General features: G+C 38.0%; 1 protein-coding gene across 1 annotated transcript; it reads right to left on the bottom strand.

The window, feature by feature from the left end:
* Positions 1–860: 860 nt before the first annotated feature.
* LOC144255915 (DNA-binding protein inhibitor ID-2) lies at positions 861–1,896 on the bottom strand. Its single transcript, XM_077801021.1, has one exon. It carries the CDS (start codon positions 1,894–1,896, stop codon positions 1,492–1,494), a length of 405 nt encoding a protein of 134 aa, XP_077657147.1. The 3' UTR covers positions 861–1,491.
* Between the last annotated feature and the right edge of the window lie 19,845 nt (positions 1,897–21,741).

The raw sequence follows: 21,741 nt of genomic DNA, 5'->3' as shown, positions 1-21,741 counted from the left end.
CCCCTATGGTGATGTGTTTCTGTAATATCAGTGACTCAGGAGATTTAGGCAGGGAGATTTCACATTCAAGGACAGCTTCAGCAACTGAGTAAATACTAAAGCAAAAAAACAAACAAAAAAAAAAAACACGACTGTTTTGGGCAAGGTACACACAACCGTAATCCCAGAAGGAAGGGAAAATGAGGCAAGAAGATTATAAATTCAAAGTCACCCTCAGCCAAAGTGAGACCCTAGACAACTCAGTGAGACTCTGTATAATACAAAATAGGGCTGGGGATGTGGCCCAGGGTTAAGTGCTCCTGGCTTTAATCCCTGGTACAAAAAATAAAATAAAATAAAATGGGGCTGGAGGTGTAACTTTGTGCTTAAATGCCCCTGGGTAAGATCTCTTGTACAAAAGAAACAAAAATTCTGCTCTTTTGAATAAGTGTCACTATCTAACATCCAAGAAAATATGAAAATATTGATAACTCATGTAGCCTAGAGGAGGTGAGTTTGAGCTTTGAGATAAGGTAGAGTTGAACCTGAATTCCAGTAAAGTTACATAACAAATATTCTTGTGAGATTTAGCAAATATTCTTTCACACTGAACACCTATGTGAACCTCATCTATTTTAAAAGGTACAATAATCATAAATGCCAACATGTAACAATTCTTCAGCTTTATCTATATACAGAAAGTAGATGATATGTTTTTACTCTGTTGAGAGCCACAGTTTAGTCAGAATGATGCCTGGCATTTTTTTTTTTTGACTTCAGACACATTTTATTATAATCTTAATACAGTCTACATAAATTTGAACTTGTATTTATTTGGGTTAAGTTATAACATAGCATAATAAAAATCAAAGCACTGGTCCTCTGAAATAAAGCAGGCAATCACCATTCAATAAACACACTTGATTTATTTTGTATAAAAGGGTTAAGTTTACAACTAAACTTTTATAAAAAGTTTAGCATGAATAAGTACATCATTACACTTTTAATGCAGAAATATACATCTCTGCCACTATACAAGAAAACTCTAATTAAAGAGTTCACAAGGTTTCACTCAATATATATATATATTTATGTATAAATATATACACAGCATTCAGTAGGCTTGCGTCAAAAACGTAATTTCTGACCAAAAGACTTCATTTAAGTAACTGAATACTGACTCCTTCTGGTATTCACGCTCCACCTTTGAAAAAAGGCAAAGTCTGCTTAGATTAGGCAATTCCTTGTGATTTTAACGTTTTCGCTCCCCATGGTGGGAATAGTATATAAAGAAAACCTTCCAACTGCAGAAAGGGCATTTAAAAGTCTTTTTCATAAATAACGAGTATCACAGTCCAGGACAGAGAACACCCTGGGAAGATGATCATTCTTAGTTTTCCTTCCATTTGTTTTTCTTTTTAAAAAGGTCCATTCAATTTGTCCTCCTGGTGAAATGGTTGAAAAATAAGTTCAGCGCCTTAAAAGATCCTGTGGATTTGTTGTTGCATTTATTCAGCCACAGAGTGCTTTGCTGTCATTTGACATTAACTCAGAAGGGAATTCAGAAGCCTGCAAGGATAGGATGCTGATGTCCGTGTTTAGGGTGGTCAGCGGCGTCCTGGACGCCTGGTTCTGTCCGGGTCTCTGGTGGTGCAGGCTAACAATAGTGGGGTGCGAGTCCAGGGCGATCTGCAGGTCCAAGATGTAGTCGATGACGTGCTGCAGGATTTCCATCTTGCTCACCTTCTTGTTCTGGGGGATGCTGGGCACCAGCTCCTTGAGCTTGGAGTAACAGTCGTTCATGTTGTACAGCAGGCTCATCGGGTCGTCCACTGGGGTTTTGCTCCGGGAGATGCCAAGGCTGTGGTCTGACAGACTGTTTTTCCTAACGGACCTCACCGGACTGAAGGCTTTCATGCTGACCGCAGTGGAAGGAGAGACCGGGAGGGAGCGGGCTGCCCTGGAGCTCAGGACGCAGCCGCTTGCTGAGCTGGCTGCGCTCGGCACCAGGATCTGCTCAGAATGATGCCTGGCATTTTTGACAGAGGAAATGGTTGAAAGGTGACCCTGCTCCGGGATTAGGAGGGCTCTGGGGTTAGGGTGGATCCTGCTGCCTCGGGGCTCCCGCTACTTTGGAGTTCCCATTGAGTTTTCACGGTGTTCTGGGAGAATTGGCACACGGAGCCCAGTGGAGGCAGTGTGTTCCTGGGAAGTGTGTGTAGAGAGCTGGTGAGATTTCAGGAATAATTGCTGTTTGAACCTACAGGGCTGGGGATATGGCATAGGGGTTAACTGCCTGAATCCAATCCCCATTACCAACAAAACAAAACAAAAGAAAACAAATGAACAACAACAAAGAAAAAAACTGATAAAAATGTATGAAAGAGTGACACAATTAGAAAATCATAAGACAAACAAGAAACCTTTTATAAAAAAGAAACCTTTTATAAAGCCAGAGCACGAACAGTAGAGGAGGATCTCTGTACTTTGAAAATACCCATCAACTTTCCCCAAAGTGTTTATTGAGTCAGGGAAGGAGAAGGAAAATCAAGGCCAGGAAATCTAGTCAATGGTGATGCATAAAATGAAACAAGAGGAGCCAATTGCTCGAGTGAACTACTGGCAGGGCTGTCCCATTTATCTAATTTCATCACATTTTACCAATCAAGTGGAATTTGTGGACTTATGAAAATAAATTAAGCATTGGGCAAGAGATCCACTGACTCTTTTGTTTTTATGTCTGTATGGTTTAGAGATTAATAGCATTCTGTGTAGTGCCTTGAAAATGGAGAAGTTATCACTGCTCTTTACAGCAGAAGTTGTAAAATATTCAATGCCATGAGGTTTTCATAGGGCCAAATGTGACTGAGTGTGTTACAAGGTGACAGGGCTTCCAGAGGGCTATGATTTTAGTAGATAGCATAAGTCATAAACACATTTATTCAGTGTATAAACTCAAGGTCATAAAAATTTGCTTGAGTTTATGTACTTACTTCAGTAAAGTATTGGCAATGTGCCTTCTTTGACCTGCAGTTAAAAAAAAATGTTCTATGGAATTATTTAGGGGACTGAGGTTTAGAAGCTAGGGTCTGGCTAGAGACAACTCTTGCCTTCAAATAAAGCAGTCCTACTATCACACCTTCTCCTTACATCTTTTTTAAATTTCTGGAGCCCTAAACCTTTTTTACTGGGTCTCAGTCCCTGCACAGCAGCCGAAGACCTGAAAACAATTTGTAATTTGAAGCTAATATAAATCCTCTGATTTAAAGCAAGTTCCAAAAAGTATCATTTTTTTTTGTATTTTTGTTGTTGTTGTTGTTGTTGTTGTTATACTCCCAGATGATATTCTTATAATGGAGATTTGTGTATCATTTGTTTTATAGATCACAAACATTGCCGTATTTACTTCTTCCTTTCATTTTCTTATGTGGAATTTCATATTTTCAATTTGAAAAACTCTTTTTTTTTGGACCAGGGATTTAACACAGAGGCACTTGAACTCTGAGTCATATCTGAAGACCAATTTTGTATTTTATTTAGAGACGGATTCTCAATGCGTTTCTTAGCAGCTCACTCTTGCTGAGACTGGCTTTGAATTCACAATTCTCTTGCCTCAGCCTCCAGAGCCACTGGGATTGCAAGCATGTGCCACTGCACCCAGCTTCAATTTACAAGAATGTTGTAATACAGATACAATTTTCTGGTTGCAGTATCCATAGCATGTTGCATTATTAATATGTGTGTAATAAAATATATCCATTTTGAAGTTTCTTCTCTGATGAGAAATTAAAAAATATATTTTGTTTCTTAATTTCTTTAATTCAGTTCTCAGCCTTTTTTCTAGTTTACTTCAAGTTCATGCTAGAAGTTTTGTAAGTCTTTGCTCAAACATATTATTCCAATTGGGGGGGGGGTCAAACATTACGAAACAAATGGAAATTCTGCTTTTAACATTTATTTTTTAATAATACTGAGTATTTAATTCAGGGGTGCTTAACTAGTGAGCTATATTCCCAGCTTTTGTGTATGTGTGTGTGTGTGTGTGTGTGTGTGTGTGTGTGTTTGTGTGCTTCTTCTGGGTATTGAGCCCAGTGCCCTGTGCACATGAGGCAAGCAATATAATAATGTAGCTTTATTCTCACCCCTTTTTCTCTTTTCATAAGTTTTAAAATTTCTTTCTTTTAAGATTTTCAATTTCTTTATTCCATGTTGGATAATATGTGCATGCACTCCTGGGCCTCTTTTTAAATTAATTTTGAGACAAGATTTTGCTGAGGTTCTTAGAGTCTTTGTAAGCTGATAAGACCAGAGAAAATGCCACCAAACTTTAGCTTTGTGTTTTTTCTTCTTTTTGAACCCTGCCCTAACATTAGTAGGGGCTGCTCTTTGTTCTTAAGTGATCCCTGTCCAGTAATAAAGGCTTCCTATTGCAATATTGCTGACCATGTGTAGACTATTTTATTATTGAGGGATTTACTCAACTGGCGGGATATAACAGAACAAAATTGATGTCATCATAGCCTAATGATAAAATATCTTTAGGTACATTCAAATATATCTGATTTCTATGCAAGTGGAGGCCCCCAAAGGTGTCAGAGACTGAGAATAAGGTAGAGGTTCAGGGTGCTGCAAAGAAGAAAAGTAAGGACTCCACACCTCGTCTCCATTCACCCAAGGAAAAGGGATCACAGGAAGCAAGAAGTCTGAAGGCCTCCAAATGGTTAATTAGGGTAAAGAGAAGCAGGGTGCATGTTAGTGAATTAGTAAGAGTCCTGATAGATTTATTTATTGTCAAGTCTATAGAGATTTTTGCAAAATGAGAAAATCTGGGATCAGCTTTCTTGGACTCACAATGAATGCCTTTTTTTTTCTTGAAGAGAGAGACTGTTGAGTCTCTCTTTCTCTCTCTCTCTTAGAGAGAGAAAGAGAGAGAGAGAGAGAGAGAGAGAGAGAGAGAGAGAATTTTTAATATTTATTTATTTTAGTTTTTGCCATCACAACATCTTTGTATGTGGTGCTGAGGATCGAACCCTGGCCGCACGAGTGCCAGTGGAGCGTGCTACCACTTGAGCCACATCCCCAGCCCCCCCCAATACACAAATATTTCTATATATAATTTCTTTTTGTCTTATATAATAATAGCCAACACTTATTGACTTTTTACTATAAGGAAAAGGCCTGGCCAGTTGTTTTATGTGCAACATTTTATTTAATAATCGAAACAACTCTGTGGAAAGTTACTATTATTACCCATGGTTTACAGATGAAGAGTTTCAGAGAGTTTAAGTAACTTTCCCAAAGTTACATAATAACAGAGAATAACAGAACTGGATTTGGAACCCAGAAAACTAATCTCAAAGGTCTCTTTTTTGACATTTTACTTTCTTGCCTCTCTTCTGTGTTTAAAATGTAATATACCACTATAACTCACTGAGCAAATTATCAAAGTGGATTTCTAATGAGAATGTTTAAAACAAACAAAAAATCTAACATTAGACATGCTAAATTCTGCTATTGTAAGCAGTATCTCATCCAAGCAGGATATATTTACTACAAATTATACAACATCTATAATTTTATACGTTTTTCACCTTTTAATGAGCCTTGACATGAAATGTTCTTTATTCTTGAGGTAAACATGAAATAAAATATCTGTACAAATAGTCCTTCTTTGCAAGCACTTTGTATTCTTTTATTAGATCTCTCAGTAAAATCATAATCCTATGTTTTATACAAAGAGCTTTCTGGGGACCACCACACACTTTAACATCAGAATTTCACTACTATTTTTGGTAAAGACTGAATATTTTCATGGGTATTTAAGAAAAGATAACTTAATTTGGAGGGAGTGGTGTAGAGTAACCAAAGAAATTTGTAGAGGGGAGAAGCATAAACACAGGAAGAATGCAAAAAAATGAATTTTCTTTTCAGCTTTATTTCTTTTTCTTTTTTTTAAACAATGGACTATACTGAAAAAAATTGGAAGTTATTTTGTTAATCATAATCATAAGACTTCCAACCTAAAATGTTAACTTTATGAGCTATCAAAATGTTACCCAACAATATTATCCCCAAACTCCACAAATGTTCATTATCTGAATGGATAAATAAATTAGGTATCTTCAACCACACAAATAATAAAGAACTGTTGGTATTTTTATCAATTCAGACATATTACATGGCATTATATTGAGTAAAAGAAGACACCATAATGACATCTTATGTTTGATTGAATTTAAATTCAGTCCAACAACAGATTAACTTATGACATTAGCAGTCAGAATGGTAGTTAAACTTGGGACAAGGGCTATGAAAATACAGTGAGGTTTTTTGTTCCTTGACTTGGTTGCTAATTACCCAAATGTAATCACTTTGTGCTGAATGCTTCTGGTTTGTGGATTTTCCTGGATATATGTAATAATTCAAGAACAAATTTGAAGAAATAACATAAGGAGTCCCCACTCCCACAAAGAAGGAGGAGGAGGAGGAGGAGGAGGAGGAGGAGGAGGAAGAGGAGGAGGAGGAGGAGGAGGAAGAGGAGGAGGATGATGATGAGGAGGACATCTACTGAAATGATATACCACAAGTGCTGCTACCTGTGGGGAGAAAATTCATTATGTGTCATTTAATGTGACCAGAAAGAGAACCATTTAGAAAGCTAACCGTGCAACTTTAATTCATTTCTTAAAATCTTCTTCCAGAATTCATTCTTACAATGAATTCTTCTCTCACATAAAACTATAGTTAACAATTAATATAGGTGTTGTTTTACATAAAGTTAAAAAAAAAACAGGAAGGCATCTGAAAATATCCGGAATACTAAGGGTCTAAAAATCATCCCAACTATCACCACATTAATGCAAGGACCTCAGTAATGACACAATCTCTACCAAGTTTCCTACTGTATAGATTGAACTCTACTGGTAAGGCCACAGGTGGGGAAAGACATTCAAGAAAATGTGATAATACTCAAAGAAATTTCCAAAAAAGCACTGCCATATCCTTAGGTCTATAGTGGGTTCATTTAGGGATTTGTTTAGAAGATTTTTATCTGGGTAAGGTAAAATGACCAATTGTCAGATCAATAATTCGTTGCCACTCTCAGTATTCTGTAGTCCCTTTTTTATCAATATGGTGTACTGCATGATTGCTCAATATGATTCATATAAGAAGTGATACTATACCCTAAATTACATAAGATAATTAAAAAGTACAGATGCCTCATTTTTACTCAAAACATTATGAAAACTTAATTTGTTACTGCTGTAGAGTCCTTTTGGTCCCACAGCCTAGGAGGGAGGCATTGGCAGCTTCCCCAAATGCTGGGGGACTAATTAAATATTTGTATGTATTTCATCATTAGCTCTTAGACAAAATATGTTCACAATCTTTTAAACATAAACTGACTTTTGGTAGAGGTAGGGGACAGAAATAAACACCCAGTCTCTGTACATTATATAACATAGAGGCTGGGGATCTGGCTCAAGTGCGCTCGCCTGGTTTGTGTGTGGCCCAGGTTCAATCCTCAGCACCACATACAAACAAAGATGTTATGTCCGCTGAAAACTAAACACCATAAATATTTTTAAAAAATTATATAACTTCAAAGTAGTGATTCAACACAGCACTGAGGCAGAAAATGTTTCCAAGGCAAATATCAACCAGAAGACATATTTCATGCTTACAGGCAGCTCAATTCCAATGATTTAGTCCTTTTTCAATCAACTAAAGAAGATCTCCATCTTTAATTCCCACATCTAAATTAAAAGTTCTCCCTACCTCAGCCTTGTTTTAAATACTTATCCTTCTAAGTTTAAATTTTTCTTGCAACCCAATGCCCAGTATTCTACTTTCTCCTTCATCTCAAATTATCTCTTTAAATAGTTTTACTTATTATTATAGCCCCCTCCCAAGTCTCTACCCCAGGATAAGGTACAATTTAAAGAGACTACCCCCTACATTGAAGTTTAACCACAGACGCCCACAATACCATTTTCCTTGCTTAGTTTAGGAAGGATATATTTTAACTAAAATTTCATTATCATAAATTTCTTCCCTATATTTCTCCTATTCCTCCTTCTGTTTTACACACAATCACAATGTAGCAAACTCTCAAAATGTGTGTGTGTGTATGTGTGTGTGTGGTGTGTATTTGTGTGTATATATATATATATTTTTTTTTTTTTCATACAAAGATTTACTAAAAATATATAACTGTAAGTATGCCACAAATACCATTTGGAATTCCAATGTTAGGGACACAGATTAAAAAATACAGTGAAGTTTTCTTCTAAGTTATGTTTGTTGTTTGTTTTTAGGGGTAAGAAGGCCATAGAGGATTGAGGGCCTTCATACAAGAACTAATTGTTTCACCTGAAACTACAAACTGTATTTCAGCACAATTCCTTTGAAGACTAAAACTTCTTTTTTCCTGTAAAAGAAAAAAGTTGAAATTGCATGAATAAAAAAGAAAGTCTCTATACCTTGGCCATAAGGATACAAAATGTTAAATAACTCATTTTTCCACTTGAGAAACAGGCTTCATGTACCAAACTAGAGCAATATAAAGTATGTATTATTAAATATTAGAAAAAAAACATCTCCACTTTCTACATTTTAAAGACTTAAAATCATGGTAAAATGATTTTAGAGAATGCCCATAAATTTGGTTATCAATTCAGAATACAACCTAAGTGATAATTTGTGAGTGTCGTCTGGGATCCAGGCAGCCTCATTAACAAAAACAAAAATTGTTGAGATTATACAAATTTAAAATTCACATATATTTTTACATATGGATTGAATTATTTTCTTGGTACTGGTTCCCATGTAATAAATAATTGTTTGTAGGTTTTATTAAAAAAACATATCTTTAGAAATTAAAATGTGCAATATTCCAGTTGAAAACCACAAAAAGAATTCCTTTATCAAAAAAGTTAGTTGTGGGACAGGATTCATTTGCATTAAACTTTAAAACTCACAGCTCAGTCAAAAACAATTCTGTTTGAAACTCTCATTCCATGTATCTGCTACAAAAGCATACACAGTCTATTATGTCATAAGTTCTGAAACCCAAAAGCTTTATAAACATAGTTAAAAGTGGAATCAGGATCCAGAATCTAGAAACAAGCTCTAATTCACCTCTAATTCAGCTAGCCCAGTCTAATGATAGTTTTTAAGAAACTTGTAGCTAAAAACTGTTACCTGGCACACTGGATTTTTTGTTTTTTCAAAAGCAGTGTCTGTATCATAGCCCATGTTGTTTTCAGGCATTTTCCTGTAGAACCAGTGGTATCTTAAATTTGCAAGTTCAAATTGTGTACTTATCCCTGATACTTACCAAAAGGAGGGACTGGATATAGAGAAACATTTCCTGTCCCCTAAAATGTTTTGAGCACTGTAAGAACTGCTGCTTACTGTGTCCTATCAATGTCAAATCTCAGGGATTGTTACAAAGAATTCAAAGGGGGATATGACAGGGTGGGTTAGTTCATATTATAGCCAGTCTGCTTTCTGAAGAAGATATCCTGCAGATAACCTGATATGAGATATCCCCTCAGAGACCCTTTACATCTAATAATCCTACCAAAAGTCCATTTTAACATGTAATATGAATCCAATATGTTTACAAACATACTCAAAAGGCATTCAAATGTCAATTGTCTCATATTGTGAAGTATACTCTTTTAAACATAAACCTTTTATTTCCCAAAACTAAACCCAAAGAAAATGACAAGTGCTACAAGTTTTATAGTACAAAGGACAAGAGCAAAAGTATCTGTTTTCCTGCCCTGTTCTGGTCTTCTCTCCCGCTGCACTCTACATCCTGCAGATCATTTGTAGATCTTGGTTGTTAAAATTTATTTCTACAGTAGTCTTATAATACTCTAGATGCTGAAAAACTTCTTATCCTTTAACATTGCTTGGCTTAAATTTATGCACTGCTCTTAGGAAGGAAACCCAAAAGCCTTTTTAATGACCTACTATGGAAAATTGTCCCCACAAAGTTCAGATGCTGTGTTATATCAACTCCCTGGAATCAAAGAAAGGAAATGACTTACATTCTTGGAAAATGAAGCCACTAGCAGCTTTCTCTAACAAACAACATCCTGTGGCAACTGGGAGTATTTCATACAAAAACTACATTTAAATAGATGCTTATGAAACCAATAAACAAATAGCACCGGTCCCCAAATTTTGCAAGCTTTCATTTCAACTTTAAAATATACTAGTTTTGACCATTTTCCATCTCTTCATCTTTTAGAAAATGCCCCTCTGTTAGGCTCTGCCATCCCGGGAATAGAGGTGTTGTTTTCATCCTTTTGATCTCCCACGGGTGGCCCCAGGTGTCCCTACCTGACAGTGCCTGGCCAGCCAGCCTAGAGAGTAAACTGAGGGGGCTTCTTTGCTGTCGCCTGACCTAAGATCTGCCAACTCCTCCCAAGACCCACATTCTGCAGGCCACGGCCCAACTCACATGTCCCCTGAGATCTCTTCAGGACCAGGAGCTCCATACTGGAGTCGGTTTCCCCAATGAGGCACTTTCAGGGTCTTGGAGCAGACGCTGCTCTTTGGTCCTTTCCAGAAGCCAGGCAGCCTGGCCTCCAGGGCACACAGCAGGCAGCACCCACAGCCTCAGGAAAGCGGGCTCCAATGCTGGTCCCTTCACAGTGATGGATAGCGACAAGTAAGAGCCCTAGAACAGAGTGCCAGAGACACCATCAAGCCCTGGAACCTGCGGAGCCCAGCAATCCGGGGACGAGGCCCGGTGCATGGAGCCCAGAGCACAGCCCACAGTCAATACAGGACTCCTGCCATCTCCACAGAGGGGACTGGGAGCTCCAGCTTCCCCTGCTGCCAGGCTCTGCTGCCCTCAGGCCTGTCCTCCAGCCCCAGCATCGGCGAACTCCGACTCCCGAGGCAACTTGTTCACCTGGTGCCCACCCTAGACCCGAGCAAACTAAAAGAAGAAGAAAGACCGAGAGAGGGACACTGCCTTTCCAGGATTGGGGACCTCGAGAAACCCTCTGGAAACCTGTCCAGTTTGGCTGACAGGGAACCCAGACGCCGCTGCTGGGGCGCGGTTCCCAGGGAGGCGCTTGGTTCCTTTTCTTCCCTCTAGAAAGTCCTGAGCGCCAGGAGTAGGACCCTCCTCAGCTGTGGACTTTTCCTGCCGGTGCCCCCTGCCCGCACCTTTCTTGAGTCTCTCTTAATTATTATGTGACTTTTTGCACCACTTGGGGAGCAAAACAGAACACTGAGCCTCTTTTTTAAAAATGATTTTTAGTTGTGGATGGACACAATACATTTACTTATTTATCTAATGAGATGCTGAGGATTGAAACCAGGACCTCACACATGCTAGGTAAGTGCTCTACCACTGAGCTAGGATCCCAGCCCCACTTAGCTCCATTTTAAAACATATCAACTCTATTTTCATAAAAACAAGCAGGCTGGGGTGAGCAGTCATAATGCTGTTGTTTATTTATTTATTCGCCTTGAAAAGCACAGAGTGTTCAGCAACTATTAAGAATGAACACCTGGGTAGTGGCTTTGCAGGTTTTTTAGGAAGGCAAGTGAGTGCCCAATGCCTGGGATCCATGTGACTTACCTGGAAACCGGGCAAGCACCAAGGTTGATCTTTCTTTGTGAAAGGCTGCCATCATGAGGCTACTGCAAATATTTCTGACCAGTCAACTATTGAGCCCTAGTGCCCAGCTGGGTTTTACACATTTCTGAGGTGACAACTCTTCTGAAATGCTTGCTGTTTTCAGCCAGAAAGTCACCTCAAAATATTGATTAATTTCAAAAGGAGGAAAATAAGGTTCTAATGCTGCCATCCAGGCCCAAGTCTTCTCCAGGGAACCTGATAGTCCTGCTGTGAGCCTCCATCAAAATGTCAGAAATTCATTGACAAATTTCAAAGGGGCTGAAATGTCATTACTGTTTGTATAATTTTGGATTGATTAACAATAGCATAAATGACACAAACATGACAAAGGTGGAAGGTATGAAGAAAACCTCTCATTGGCAATCTTTTCTTTATTATTCAGTATTCAGCAGTAGAGTCAAGCAGTGGTTTACCTAGCATGGCTTATTTGGGGGGCAGAAAATGGCTTAAGTAAGGATCTGGGTTACATAAGCTTCTTTCAACATATCAATTTTCTTTCAGAAGCTTACAATGTTCTTATTATGGACACTCATGCCATCCACATCTCCAAATACACTATGTCAAATCTTTCTTTTCTGAAATCTAGATTCTATTTTTTGATGTTTCATAGTCCTGCCAGTAATTATATTCCCCATCTTGGTTTTCTTTTTCCTCTATTTGCTTTTTATTTAAAAAAATGAAATAAAATAAACAAAGAAAAAAGAAAAAAATTCTTCTGCATGCCTATATATCTCACCTTTCTTTTTGTTTTGAAAACATAGGACTTGGTGGTACTTTACATTCTCTCCAGATCAGCCTGTTCTCTAATTAATAAACCTTGATTAAACTTCCAACATATTCAATGTCAACCTATATTTTGTATGTAAAAGGGTGTTGAGATAAATTCTAGCTATTGTTTCTTTGTTGAGAGCCATGGCCAGTCTGAATACACCTGGCATTTGCAAGAGGGAATGTTTGAAATGTGATGCCATTGAACCATTGAGATGATGATTTGAGTTAAGCTATATATAATTGCTGTGATGCTGGATTGATTGTATTGTATGTTTGACTTTACTGTCGGGCAAAGGGGCAGCTCTTGCTGCCTCGGGCGCCCCTACTTTGGAGTTCTCATGGGGATTCCCAGAAAGTTTCCATGGGTTGGGGAAGTGCCAGAGGAGGGATTTCTGGTGTGGCAGGTTGCTGGAAAGGCCACCTGGGTGGCATTGGTGAAAAAGTGTGTGTGCAATGCTGGTGAAAGTTGAAATAAAGTAGTTGCTGTTTGAACTTACAAAGCTTTGTGGTGGCTCGGTTATTTGTGCCCATACAGACTGCAGCATTTCTTCTTCATGTAAACTGTGAAGTGTATGAAAAATAAATCCAAGCAAATTACTCTAAATCTTTTGTAATTTAAAATGATAGACCTCAGCCAGAGCAAATGAACATATACAAAAATACTTGCACCAGCCTGGTTTCAGACCCCCCCACCCTAATGGAGCAGCTGACCCCAAAACAATAAGCCCAGAAAATATCCTATTCACATTCTGGTTCCATGTTAATTACACAGCTGGGATCAGTGCAGAGAAGTAAGCAAATATCAAAGATGCCAGTTTAGCTCAAGACATTATCAGCATATTTTCTCAACTACTATTGCTAGCAGTATTGTATTGTGGGTGTAATAGTGTAGAATAAAGTAAATCACCAATACCCTGAGTGAGATTTTAGACCTTCCAGAGCCCTGGCCCAACTCTGATGATCACAGTAATAACTCCACAACTACCAATTGCTCCTAAAATAAATTTGTTTGTGCACTGTTTCAACTTTAACAAATTTTGTTCGAGTTATTATGTTCTGAAGTTTAAAGTTTTAGATGCAAAGGCAACTGGGCATGTGCAAATATCTGTAAACTGCAAACAAATAAATTTGCATTCTTTTTTTCTAGGACTTTTATGACTATGGTTTCCAACAGTCATTCGAAAAAGAGGTTAGAAAAAAAAATCCGTGCTTATTCCCAAGGAATCTTTACACAACACTCTTACACTGGCTACTTCACATAAAATTGCCTCAGGGATTTAACTCATAAATCAAATTAATTTCCTGCAGCCTGTACAGTGCTGTTGGAATGGCTATTATAATAATCTAAAATTGTCATGTGTGGTGACACATGCCTGAAATCCTAGAAGTTCAGGAAAATGAGGCAGGGGAATTGGTAGTTTGAAGACAGCCTCATTCACTTAACAAGGCTCCAAGAAACTTAGTGAGAACCTGTCTCAAAATATAACATAAAAAGGACAGTGGATGTGGTTCAGTGGAAAGCACCCCTGGGTTCAATACTCAGCACCAAACCAAAATTAAAAAAAAATAAACATAAGGATTCAGGGTACAAAAACATGTAAAAAATGTTGGCAACAGCATAAATTTAATAAATATATTTTTGATAAAAGTGTTCAGGTTCTTTAAAAGCCCAAAATAAAAATCCTACATAATCCACTAGTAATAATTTGGGGTACTACCACAAAGTTGTACATGCCTGTACTCTCTGTAGCTTAGAAGGATGAGACAGGAGGATCTCAAGTTAGAGACCAGACTCAAAAACTTGGCAAGGTCCTAAGCATATCAGTAAACCCTTTCTCAATAATAAATAAATAAACAAAAGTGATGGAGACTGGATATGTAGCACATTGGTTAAATGTCCATGGGTTAATCCCTGGGTTCAATCCTCAGTACCACAAAGAAATAAATAAATAAAATAAAAGAGAGAAAGAGATAGATTGAATTTGCATGTAATTTAAATTCAAAATAAATAAAAAAATATGGGTATATATACATATAAAGCAATTGAAATCCTTTTGCTGAAGATATTGCTGCACTTCTATTTTTATTGTATCTTCATTCACAGTATCTAATAAAAGGAAACAAATTAAGTGCCTTTTGGATAAAAGGTATTATCAGAATATGCCTTCCAGCTGCAGATTATTCAACTAACGCCTTTAGAAACTACACACTTAAAATTAAAACTGGTCCCTAGAAGGCAACACTCAGATACTGGTGTTTTTTAAGTACTCCAAGATATTTGGTATCTGTGGGCACCTTTTTTCAGACTGTTCTAAAATTCAGAACGAGGTACATATGGGAGGTCAGGTTAAAACCACAATATACAGTAAATTCTTCAATGGTTAATCTTAACTCAGACACTCTAATAGATGAAACAGTTTTGGAGATAAAACTAGATTTTTCTGTTTCACTGATTTCTGGGTTATGGATTCAATCCAAACATATATTAGAAAAGACTTAAGGCTATAGGTTAAAATCTATTTATAATAGGTATTGAAAATATACCAAAGGCTGAGTGTGTTGGTGCAGGCCTGTAATCCCAGTTGCTGGAGAGGCTGAGGCAAAAGGAACAAATTTCAAAACAGCCTTAGCAAAAGTGAGGTGCTAAATGACTCAGTGAAACCTCATCTCTAAATGAAGTAAAAAATAACCCTGAGACTGAGTCTCAGTAGTCCAGCATTTCTAAATTCAATCTCTAGTATCCACCATTAAAAAAAAAATATGTACCAGGGGGCTGGGGCTGGAGCTCAGTGGTAGTGAGAGGCCCAAATTGATCTTTTCTTAAAATTGGGCATCGCCACAAAACCATGAAGTTAATTTCGGCTTTACTATAAATTACTGCAAATTCTGAACCTGCTTGGAATGCCTGCCCATGCCTCAAACTCACCCATGCCTGGCTCTCTGACCAGATAGCAGCCCTCTCTGAAACTTAGTGACACCTCATAAATATTGGCCTTCTCTGGCCAGACAATGACCCTCTCTGAGGCTCTAATGGTCCTCATAAATTCTGATGTTGGGGCCAGCAAACAAATGTAAACTACCATTAGTGTGATGCTTGTCAGAGTTCTTTTATCTGTAATCCCCCTTTGTGTAACTTTCTGGGCTATAAAGCTGGGCTTCAGGAAAGCTGGGGTGCTGTCTTGTTCCCGCCATTTTGGAAGGGAGAGGCAGCCCAGACGGTAGAAATAATAAGCTTGCTTGATTAAAGCAAGCTTATTGTAATTGGAGTCTGTGGTCTTTTCTTGCATCCTGGTCTAACAGTAGCTAACTTGTCTGGCACTTGGCTTAATTCTCAGCACTACATATAAGTAAATAAAATAAAGGTCCATCAACAACTAAAAAATATTTTTTTTTCATAGTGTAACTATTTGTTGACAGCCTGTGACCTAATTTGCTGTGTACTTTAGTTTTTGAGATGGAAGTTGGCCATGCATGGTGGTGCATGCCTGTAATCTCAGCTGCTTCAGAGGCTGAGATAGGAGGATCCTGAATTTGAAGTCAGTCTCAGCAATGATGAGAAGCTAAGCAACTCAGTGAAAACCTTTCTCTAAGTAAAAATAAAAAAATAAGGGTAGGGATGTGGCTCAGTGGTAGAGGGTCCATGACTTCAATCCCTGGTTTTGCCTCCCAAAATATGGGACTGGGGATATAGCTCAGCTGGTAGAGTGATTGCCTTCTAAGCATGAGGCCAGTACCACAAAAAAACAAAAAACAAAAAAACAAAAAAAAAAAAATGGAAAGAAAGAGAGAGATTGATCTTTCAAGTCCTTTGAATTCAAGTTAGTCCCACTTTTATTTTCCTGCCACACCAGAGAAAGGTGTTTATTGAAATGTTTGGAATGTTTCTATGGGTCAGGGCCATTTTAATTAAAAGGTCTTACATATGAAAACAAAATGAATTCAGGACCTTTATTGGGACACATAAACTACACTACCTCATTTAGAAGAGATTCATTCTTTTTAATGTTACCTAATTTTATTCTGCTTTATTCATATGTAAAAAGCTCGGATTGTTGGTAAAGATGGTGCCTGGAGGGGCTGGGGATGTGGCTCAAGTGGTAGACCACTCACCTGGCATGTGTGCGGCCCAGGTTCCATCCTCAGCACCACCTAAAAACAAGATGTTGTGTCCGCCAAAAACAAAAATAAATAAATAAATAAATAAATAAATAATTCTTTCTCTCTCTCTTCTCTCTCTCTCTCTCTCTCTAAAAAAAAAAAAAAAAAAAAAAAAAAAAAAAAAAAAAAAGATGGTGCCTGGAGCATTTCTCTTCCAGGAGCTCAGGTCCATGACACTGAATAAGGTGAACATTTAATGGCACAATGGCACACCTCCTAATCTCCAAAGTGGTGTGAAGTCTCAGCCAATAAAGAAGTAAGAGCCCACTCCCCCCTGCTCCTCCTCATCTCCCATTGAACTCATGAATATCAACACCCTCTCCCTCTCCCCATCCCCCTCCCCCCTCTTCCCCCTTCCCTCTCTCTTCTCCCCCCTTCCCACTTCTCTTCTGTGACAGGCCTCTACAGTCCTGCTTGTTGAGTTTATGGAGCTTTTCTGCCATTCCTACACAGATGATAAATCAAATCTTTTAAAAATGCTCTCTAGTTCTTGAAGAAAAATGAAATGAAATATGGGAAAATAGTCATTGACAATGTTGAAAGTGGAGTTTTGAGATGAAACAAAATTTCTCACTTTGCCAATTGCATCTGGGTGCTTGTCTCACAAATTTTGAAGAATAAAATCTATTTATTTAAGCAAGTCGAAATAGAACTCCCACCATGTGGGATGGGGAATGATACCAGATAAACTCATTTTTGTGTGCCATCTTAAAAGTTTACAGATGTTTTTCAGCAAACATGGAAAAAATATTTAAAATAGGTTTTAGAAAAGGCATCCTGACTACCATATGGCTTCATTTTCATCTTTTCCATGACCCATCTTTCCTCTTGCAACTTCACCACGGAACAAAGGACTTTTTTGAAAGTATTCCCAAAAGTGGGCATTAAGGTTTTTTTTACATTTGAAATAGGCCTTAATGGTGCTCATTAACATATCTTCCAGTTAGCATCCAGCTGTGTTAGAATGAGGTTCATTATCCTGATTACACTGTAATTTTACCATCCCTTCTATTTTATACTAATTCACTATGAAAAAAGAACCCTGGATTTGAATATGTGAACAGAGAGCTAGAAAACTAGAGGTTTATTCTCAGACCTAGGTAGAGTTAAGCTTAAGTTCTGGAATTTATATTGTTGTTCTGAATTTGTGATACTGTTTCCCCTACATTTAAAAAGCTCAGGAGTCATGAGGAGCATTGAGTTAAAATTGAGCATCAGCAACTTAATAATGAGGCCCTTAGAAACTCAAAGGGACCCTGTCTCCATATAAAAATATTTTAAAAGGGCTGGGGATGTGATTCAGTGGCTGAACACCCCTGGGTTGAGTTCCTGGTACCAAAAAGAAAACAAAACACACACACACACACACACACACACACAAAAAAAAAAAAACTGCATAACAAGCTCTAAAAGTACAATCTCTCTTGTGCATGGAAACAACAAATGAAGTTGGGGTTCTCTTCAGATAATTATTCCAGTCTTCACCACACAATGTGGGAACATGCTGGACTCATGGCACATGGATGCCCACAAAGGCCTTTAGAGACAATCTGAAAACACCATACAATTATGAAACAAAATGCCCAGGTGTTTAACTGATGATCTAAGCTTCACTAGACTAGTAAGGGTGGGGGATGGAGGTTGATCTTGAAAGGGTAAAGTTTCTAAGCTGCAAGGCCTGAGTTAAAAAGGGAAGGACCAGGTATTAAGTTCCTCTGCTACACCCAGAATCTGAAATTCCTGAGGCAGTTAAGACAATGCCCTACTGGCCATTTAGCCTAGGGACTTGTGCAGCTTCTCATGTAGGCATACAGGGCCTGCCCGAACCAATCAGTTTGAATGTGTACCCCGCTTAGGAGTGACCAATCACCCCTGCCAGACCTGTTCCCACCAATGAATGTGCTAATCATGTATGAGAGTTTTTGTTCAATTTTCCCGTGCCTCATGATGATTTGTCCTGATGTGTGCAAAGCCTCCGCCCTCCCCAAAAAGTGTACTTAAGCACTGCTTGACCCCTCCCCAGGGCTCTGGGATGCTCTCTCTTCTTGAGTAAGCCTGGAGCCTCAGCGTGCTGAATTGGATCCTCAATAAATCCCCTTCTGCAATTGCATGAGTCAGTCTCTTGGTGGTCTCTTCCTCCAACTTTTCGCCAGAACCTTACAATCTGCCACAGAGACCCTCTGAGGAGTCCTGTGAAGGTGGTCTTAGGCCTGAGTCTACACAACTCTATTTTAAAAATTCTAGTTTCAAACCTGCAGTCTCACCAGGCAAACACACACAGAGCACTCCAGTATGGCCTCAAATAAGTTATTTCCCCTCAACCTGATAAATAGAGTGAAGCCCCTGGCAGTCTCTCCTAGCCCGATAAGAGAGAAGGGCAAAAAGATCAGGGTGGAGACCACCAGACAGGATGTTTCTGACCCCAGGGTAAATGATAATGAGAAACCTGGTGGTAGCTGAAGAAGATTATTGCAAGGGGAGTCAAAAAGCCCAAAATTTTATGTAAATAATAGAGCTAATGAACAGGGATTCAGCCAGCCAAAACAAGGATGTCCTTGAAATGGAGAGCCTGATGAGGACCTGACATCCAATTAGTTGTCTTCATTTCCTGATCCTCTGCATAATACTCACCACTCTTCAACTCTATGTCCTTGTTTGGACCCTGGAGAGAGCTGCAACTTCTCCCTATCATCCTCTCCTCAACCAGTCATCTGCTCCACACCAGGAAAGCTCTACCTTGGTTTTTGTCCTGATCACCCTGGTCTGAGTGAGTGTGCATATGCTGGACATAAAGCCTAAGGCTTGAGACTTTTGAACTTAGCATGCAGAGGGAATGTCTGTAATTAGCCTGTCATTATTACATGTGCTTTGCAGTGCTTAGAATTAATTTATAATAGTTAGCTCTGAATGGATTATGTCTGTTGCAGTACCTAGCATTAAGAATTGTTGTTTTCTTGATTAAGAACCTATAGAGTGAAATTATGTTGAGTATTTGAATGAATAAAGTATTGAAAGGGGCAGAAGTGCATAGAAATTCTTTATTTCTCTCCTGTACTGCATATATCACAATTGTTGCCCCCTCACAACAAGTCCCTAGCCACAATTTTCATTTTCCGCCATTGCCACTCTTTCCAGCTTCAAACAACCTACTTATCCAGTCTCAAGATAACAAGGCACACTTATCATTTTCTTGCTTTCAGGGTTTTCAGAGTTCTCCCTGTGATTTGTTTTCAGCTTCTTCTTAGCACAGAAATTTGGGCTCCTGATCCATGACAGAAAGCCTACAAAATGATTAAAAGAATGGCACCTAAGAGACTATTGGACAAGTCTTCAGGCACTGCCTGCAACCTAAGCTGAGTGGGCCCAGAATCAAGTCCAAAATGCAAGCTGGTCCATTTTCATTGTTAAAAGACTAAGGATCAGGGCTGGGGATATGAACTTAAATAAAAGAAATTAAACTACTTTATATAAGATATCTGCTGTTTTCCAGATATTCACTGTACCACATATGATTAAAACCTGACATTTTCCCTACAGTATGTATATTGTTGTCTATAACTGTATAAGAAGTCACTCTAAAACTTACTAGTTCACATTTGGATTGAACTGCATTCATCTGCAATATTTTTGCTGCATATGTTTAGCTGTTAAGATTACTGAACTTCAGAGGGTGATCTGGCTGCCAAAAAAAAGCACCCTGAATCTTCATTACATGATATCTCAGAATTTAATAAATTACGGTGAGCTTGTTCTCATTGAGGAGATAGTGTTCTAAAAGAAAAAGCAAAAACATTAAAAAATATTTCCTGACTAGATACCTGACTAGTACTCTTTCATAGCCACAACTTTATATAAAAGCCATAAAAAAAGAAGAAGAGCCCTGGCCCAAAGTTTGTACAATGCATTCTGCATTTGGCTAGAGTAGGAGTAAAATCACATTACCAAATTTCTGTACACAGATAAGGCTAAAGAACTATTGATATTATGTCACTAATTCTGCATTTTTTAATAGATGAGGTTTATACAGCTGTTCAGTGTCAAAAAATATTTTCAAAATCCCACAATTACAGTGTGTGTGTGTGTGTGTGTGTGTGTGAGTGAGTGTGTGTGTGTGTGTGTGTGTGAGTGTGTGTGAGTGTGTGTATGAGTGTGTGTGTTTATATGAGTGTAGTGCTGGTGGTTAAACTGAGAGACTTAATATTCCTGAGCTATATTCTCAATTTTTTTTCTTTTCTTTTTCTTTATTTTGAAACAGGATCTTACAAAGATACTATGTTGTGTGCCCACAATTTTTAAGTACATATCAAGATCAAATATGCCTGACACAAAGGCAAAACTTACCTCCTTTAGAAGCCATGACTCATCATTATTTTTAAGTAGTGACATTTACTCAAAAAGGGGAGGGGGGCTACACACATATGTGGCTCATGTCAGCAATCTTAATAATTTGGGAGACTTAAGCAAAAAAATCACAATTTCAAATTCAGCCTAAATAATATGAGAGGGCCCTAAGAAACTAAGCAAGACTTTGTGTGAAAACTAAAAGTAAAATAAAATACAATTTAAAAAGCCTGATGATATAGGGGTTTAGTAGAAATACCCTGGGTTAAGTATTCATTCCTCTCCGCTTAAAAAAAGAAAAGAAAGAATAAAAAAAAGAAAAAGAAAATTTTTACATCTGATGAACTTTTTATTCAGTGGGGATAATAGGTTTAAGAAAAACGTCTAAAGCTTATAGCAAGGAATTAAAATAAACTTGGGAAATTGCTGAAAATTGAATTGAAAAATCAAGAACAAGCAATATTTTTAAAATTTCTTATCAGGAGAAATTTGAAAACAGGCATATTTCATTTCAGTCATGATGAAAATGCAGGATGCTATGGAAACTGCAACAAAAGGACTGTATCTGTATCACAAAAGTTTTGTAAATGGAGAATATGAAACACTACATTAAAAAAGTGAGGGTGAGATAACATTAAGGCCATATGTGTAATCTAAAATAAATAATATACTAAATCTCCACTATATGAATTTTATCTGGGAGTATGTCTACATAACAACACAATACCCCTTGAATAAAGCAGAAGATTTGTGATAGTCTCAAATTAAAAATGATTTCACATCTGTGGCTGTTGTGCATGGGCTTATATCAAAAAAGCAAG

This window comes from Urocitellus parryii, chromosome 7 (assembly GCF_045843805.1).
Source record: "Urocitellus parryii isolate mUroPar1 chromosome 7, mUroPar1.hap1, whole genome shotgun sequence".
NCBI lineage: Eukaryota > Metazoa > Chordata > Mammalia > Rodentia > Sciuridae > Urocitellus > Urocitellus parryii.
The sequence above is the reverse complement of the archived record's forward strand: the minus strand, read 5'-3'. Positions and strand labels throughout refer to the sequence as shown.

Bases quoted from the DNA above. Each gene is read 5' to 3' on its own strand.
- LOC144255915 (XM_077801021.1), bottom strand. From the start codon at position 1,896: ATGAAAGCCTTCAGTCCGGTGAGGTCCGTTAGGAAAAACAGTCTGTCA.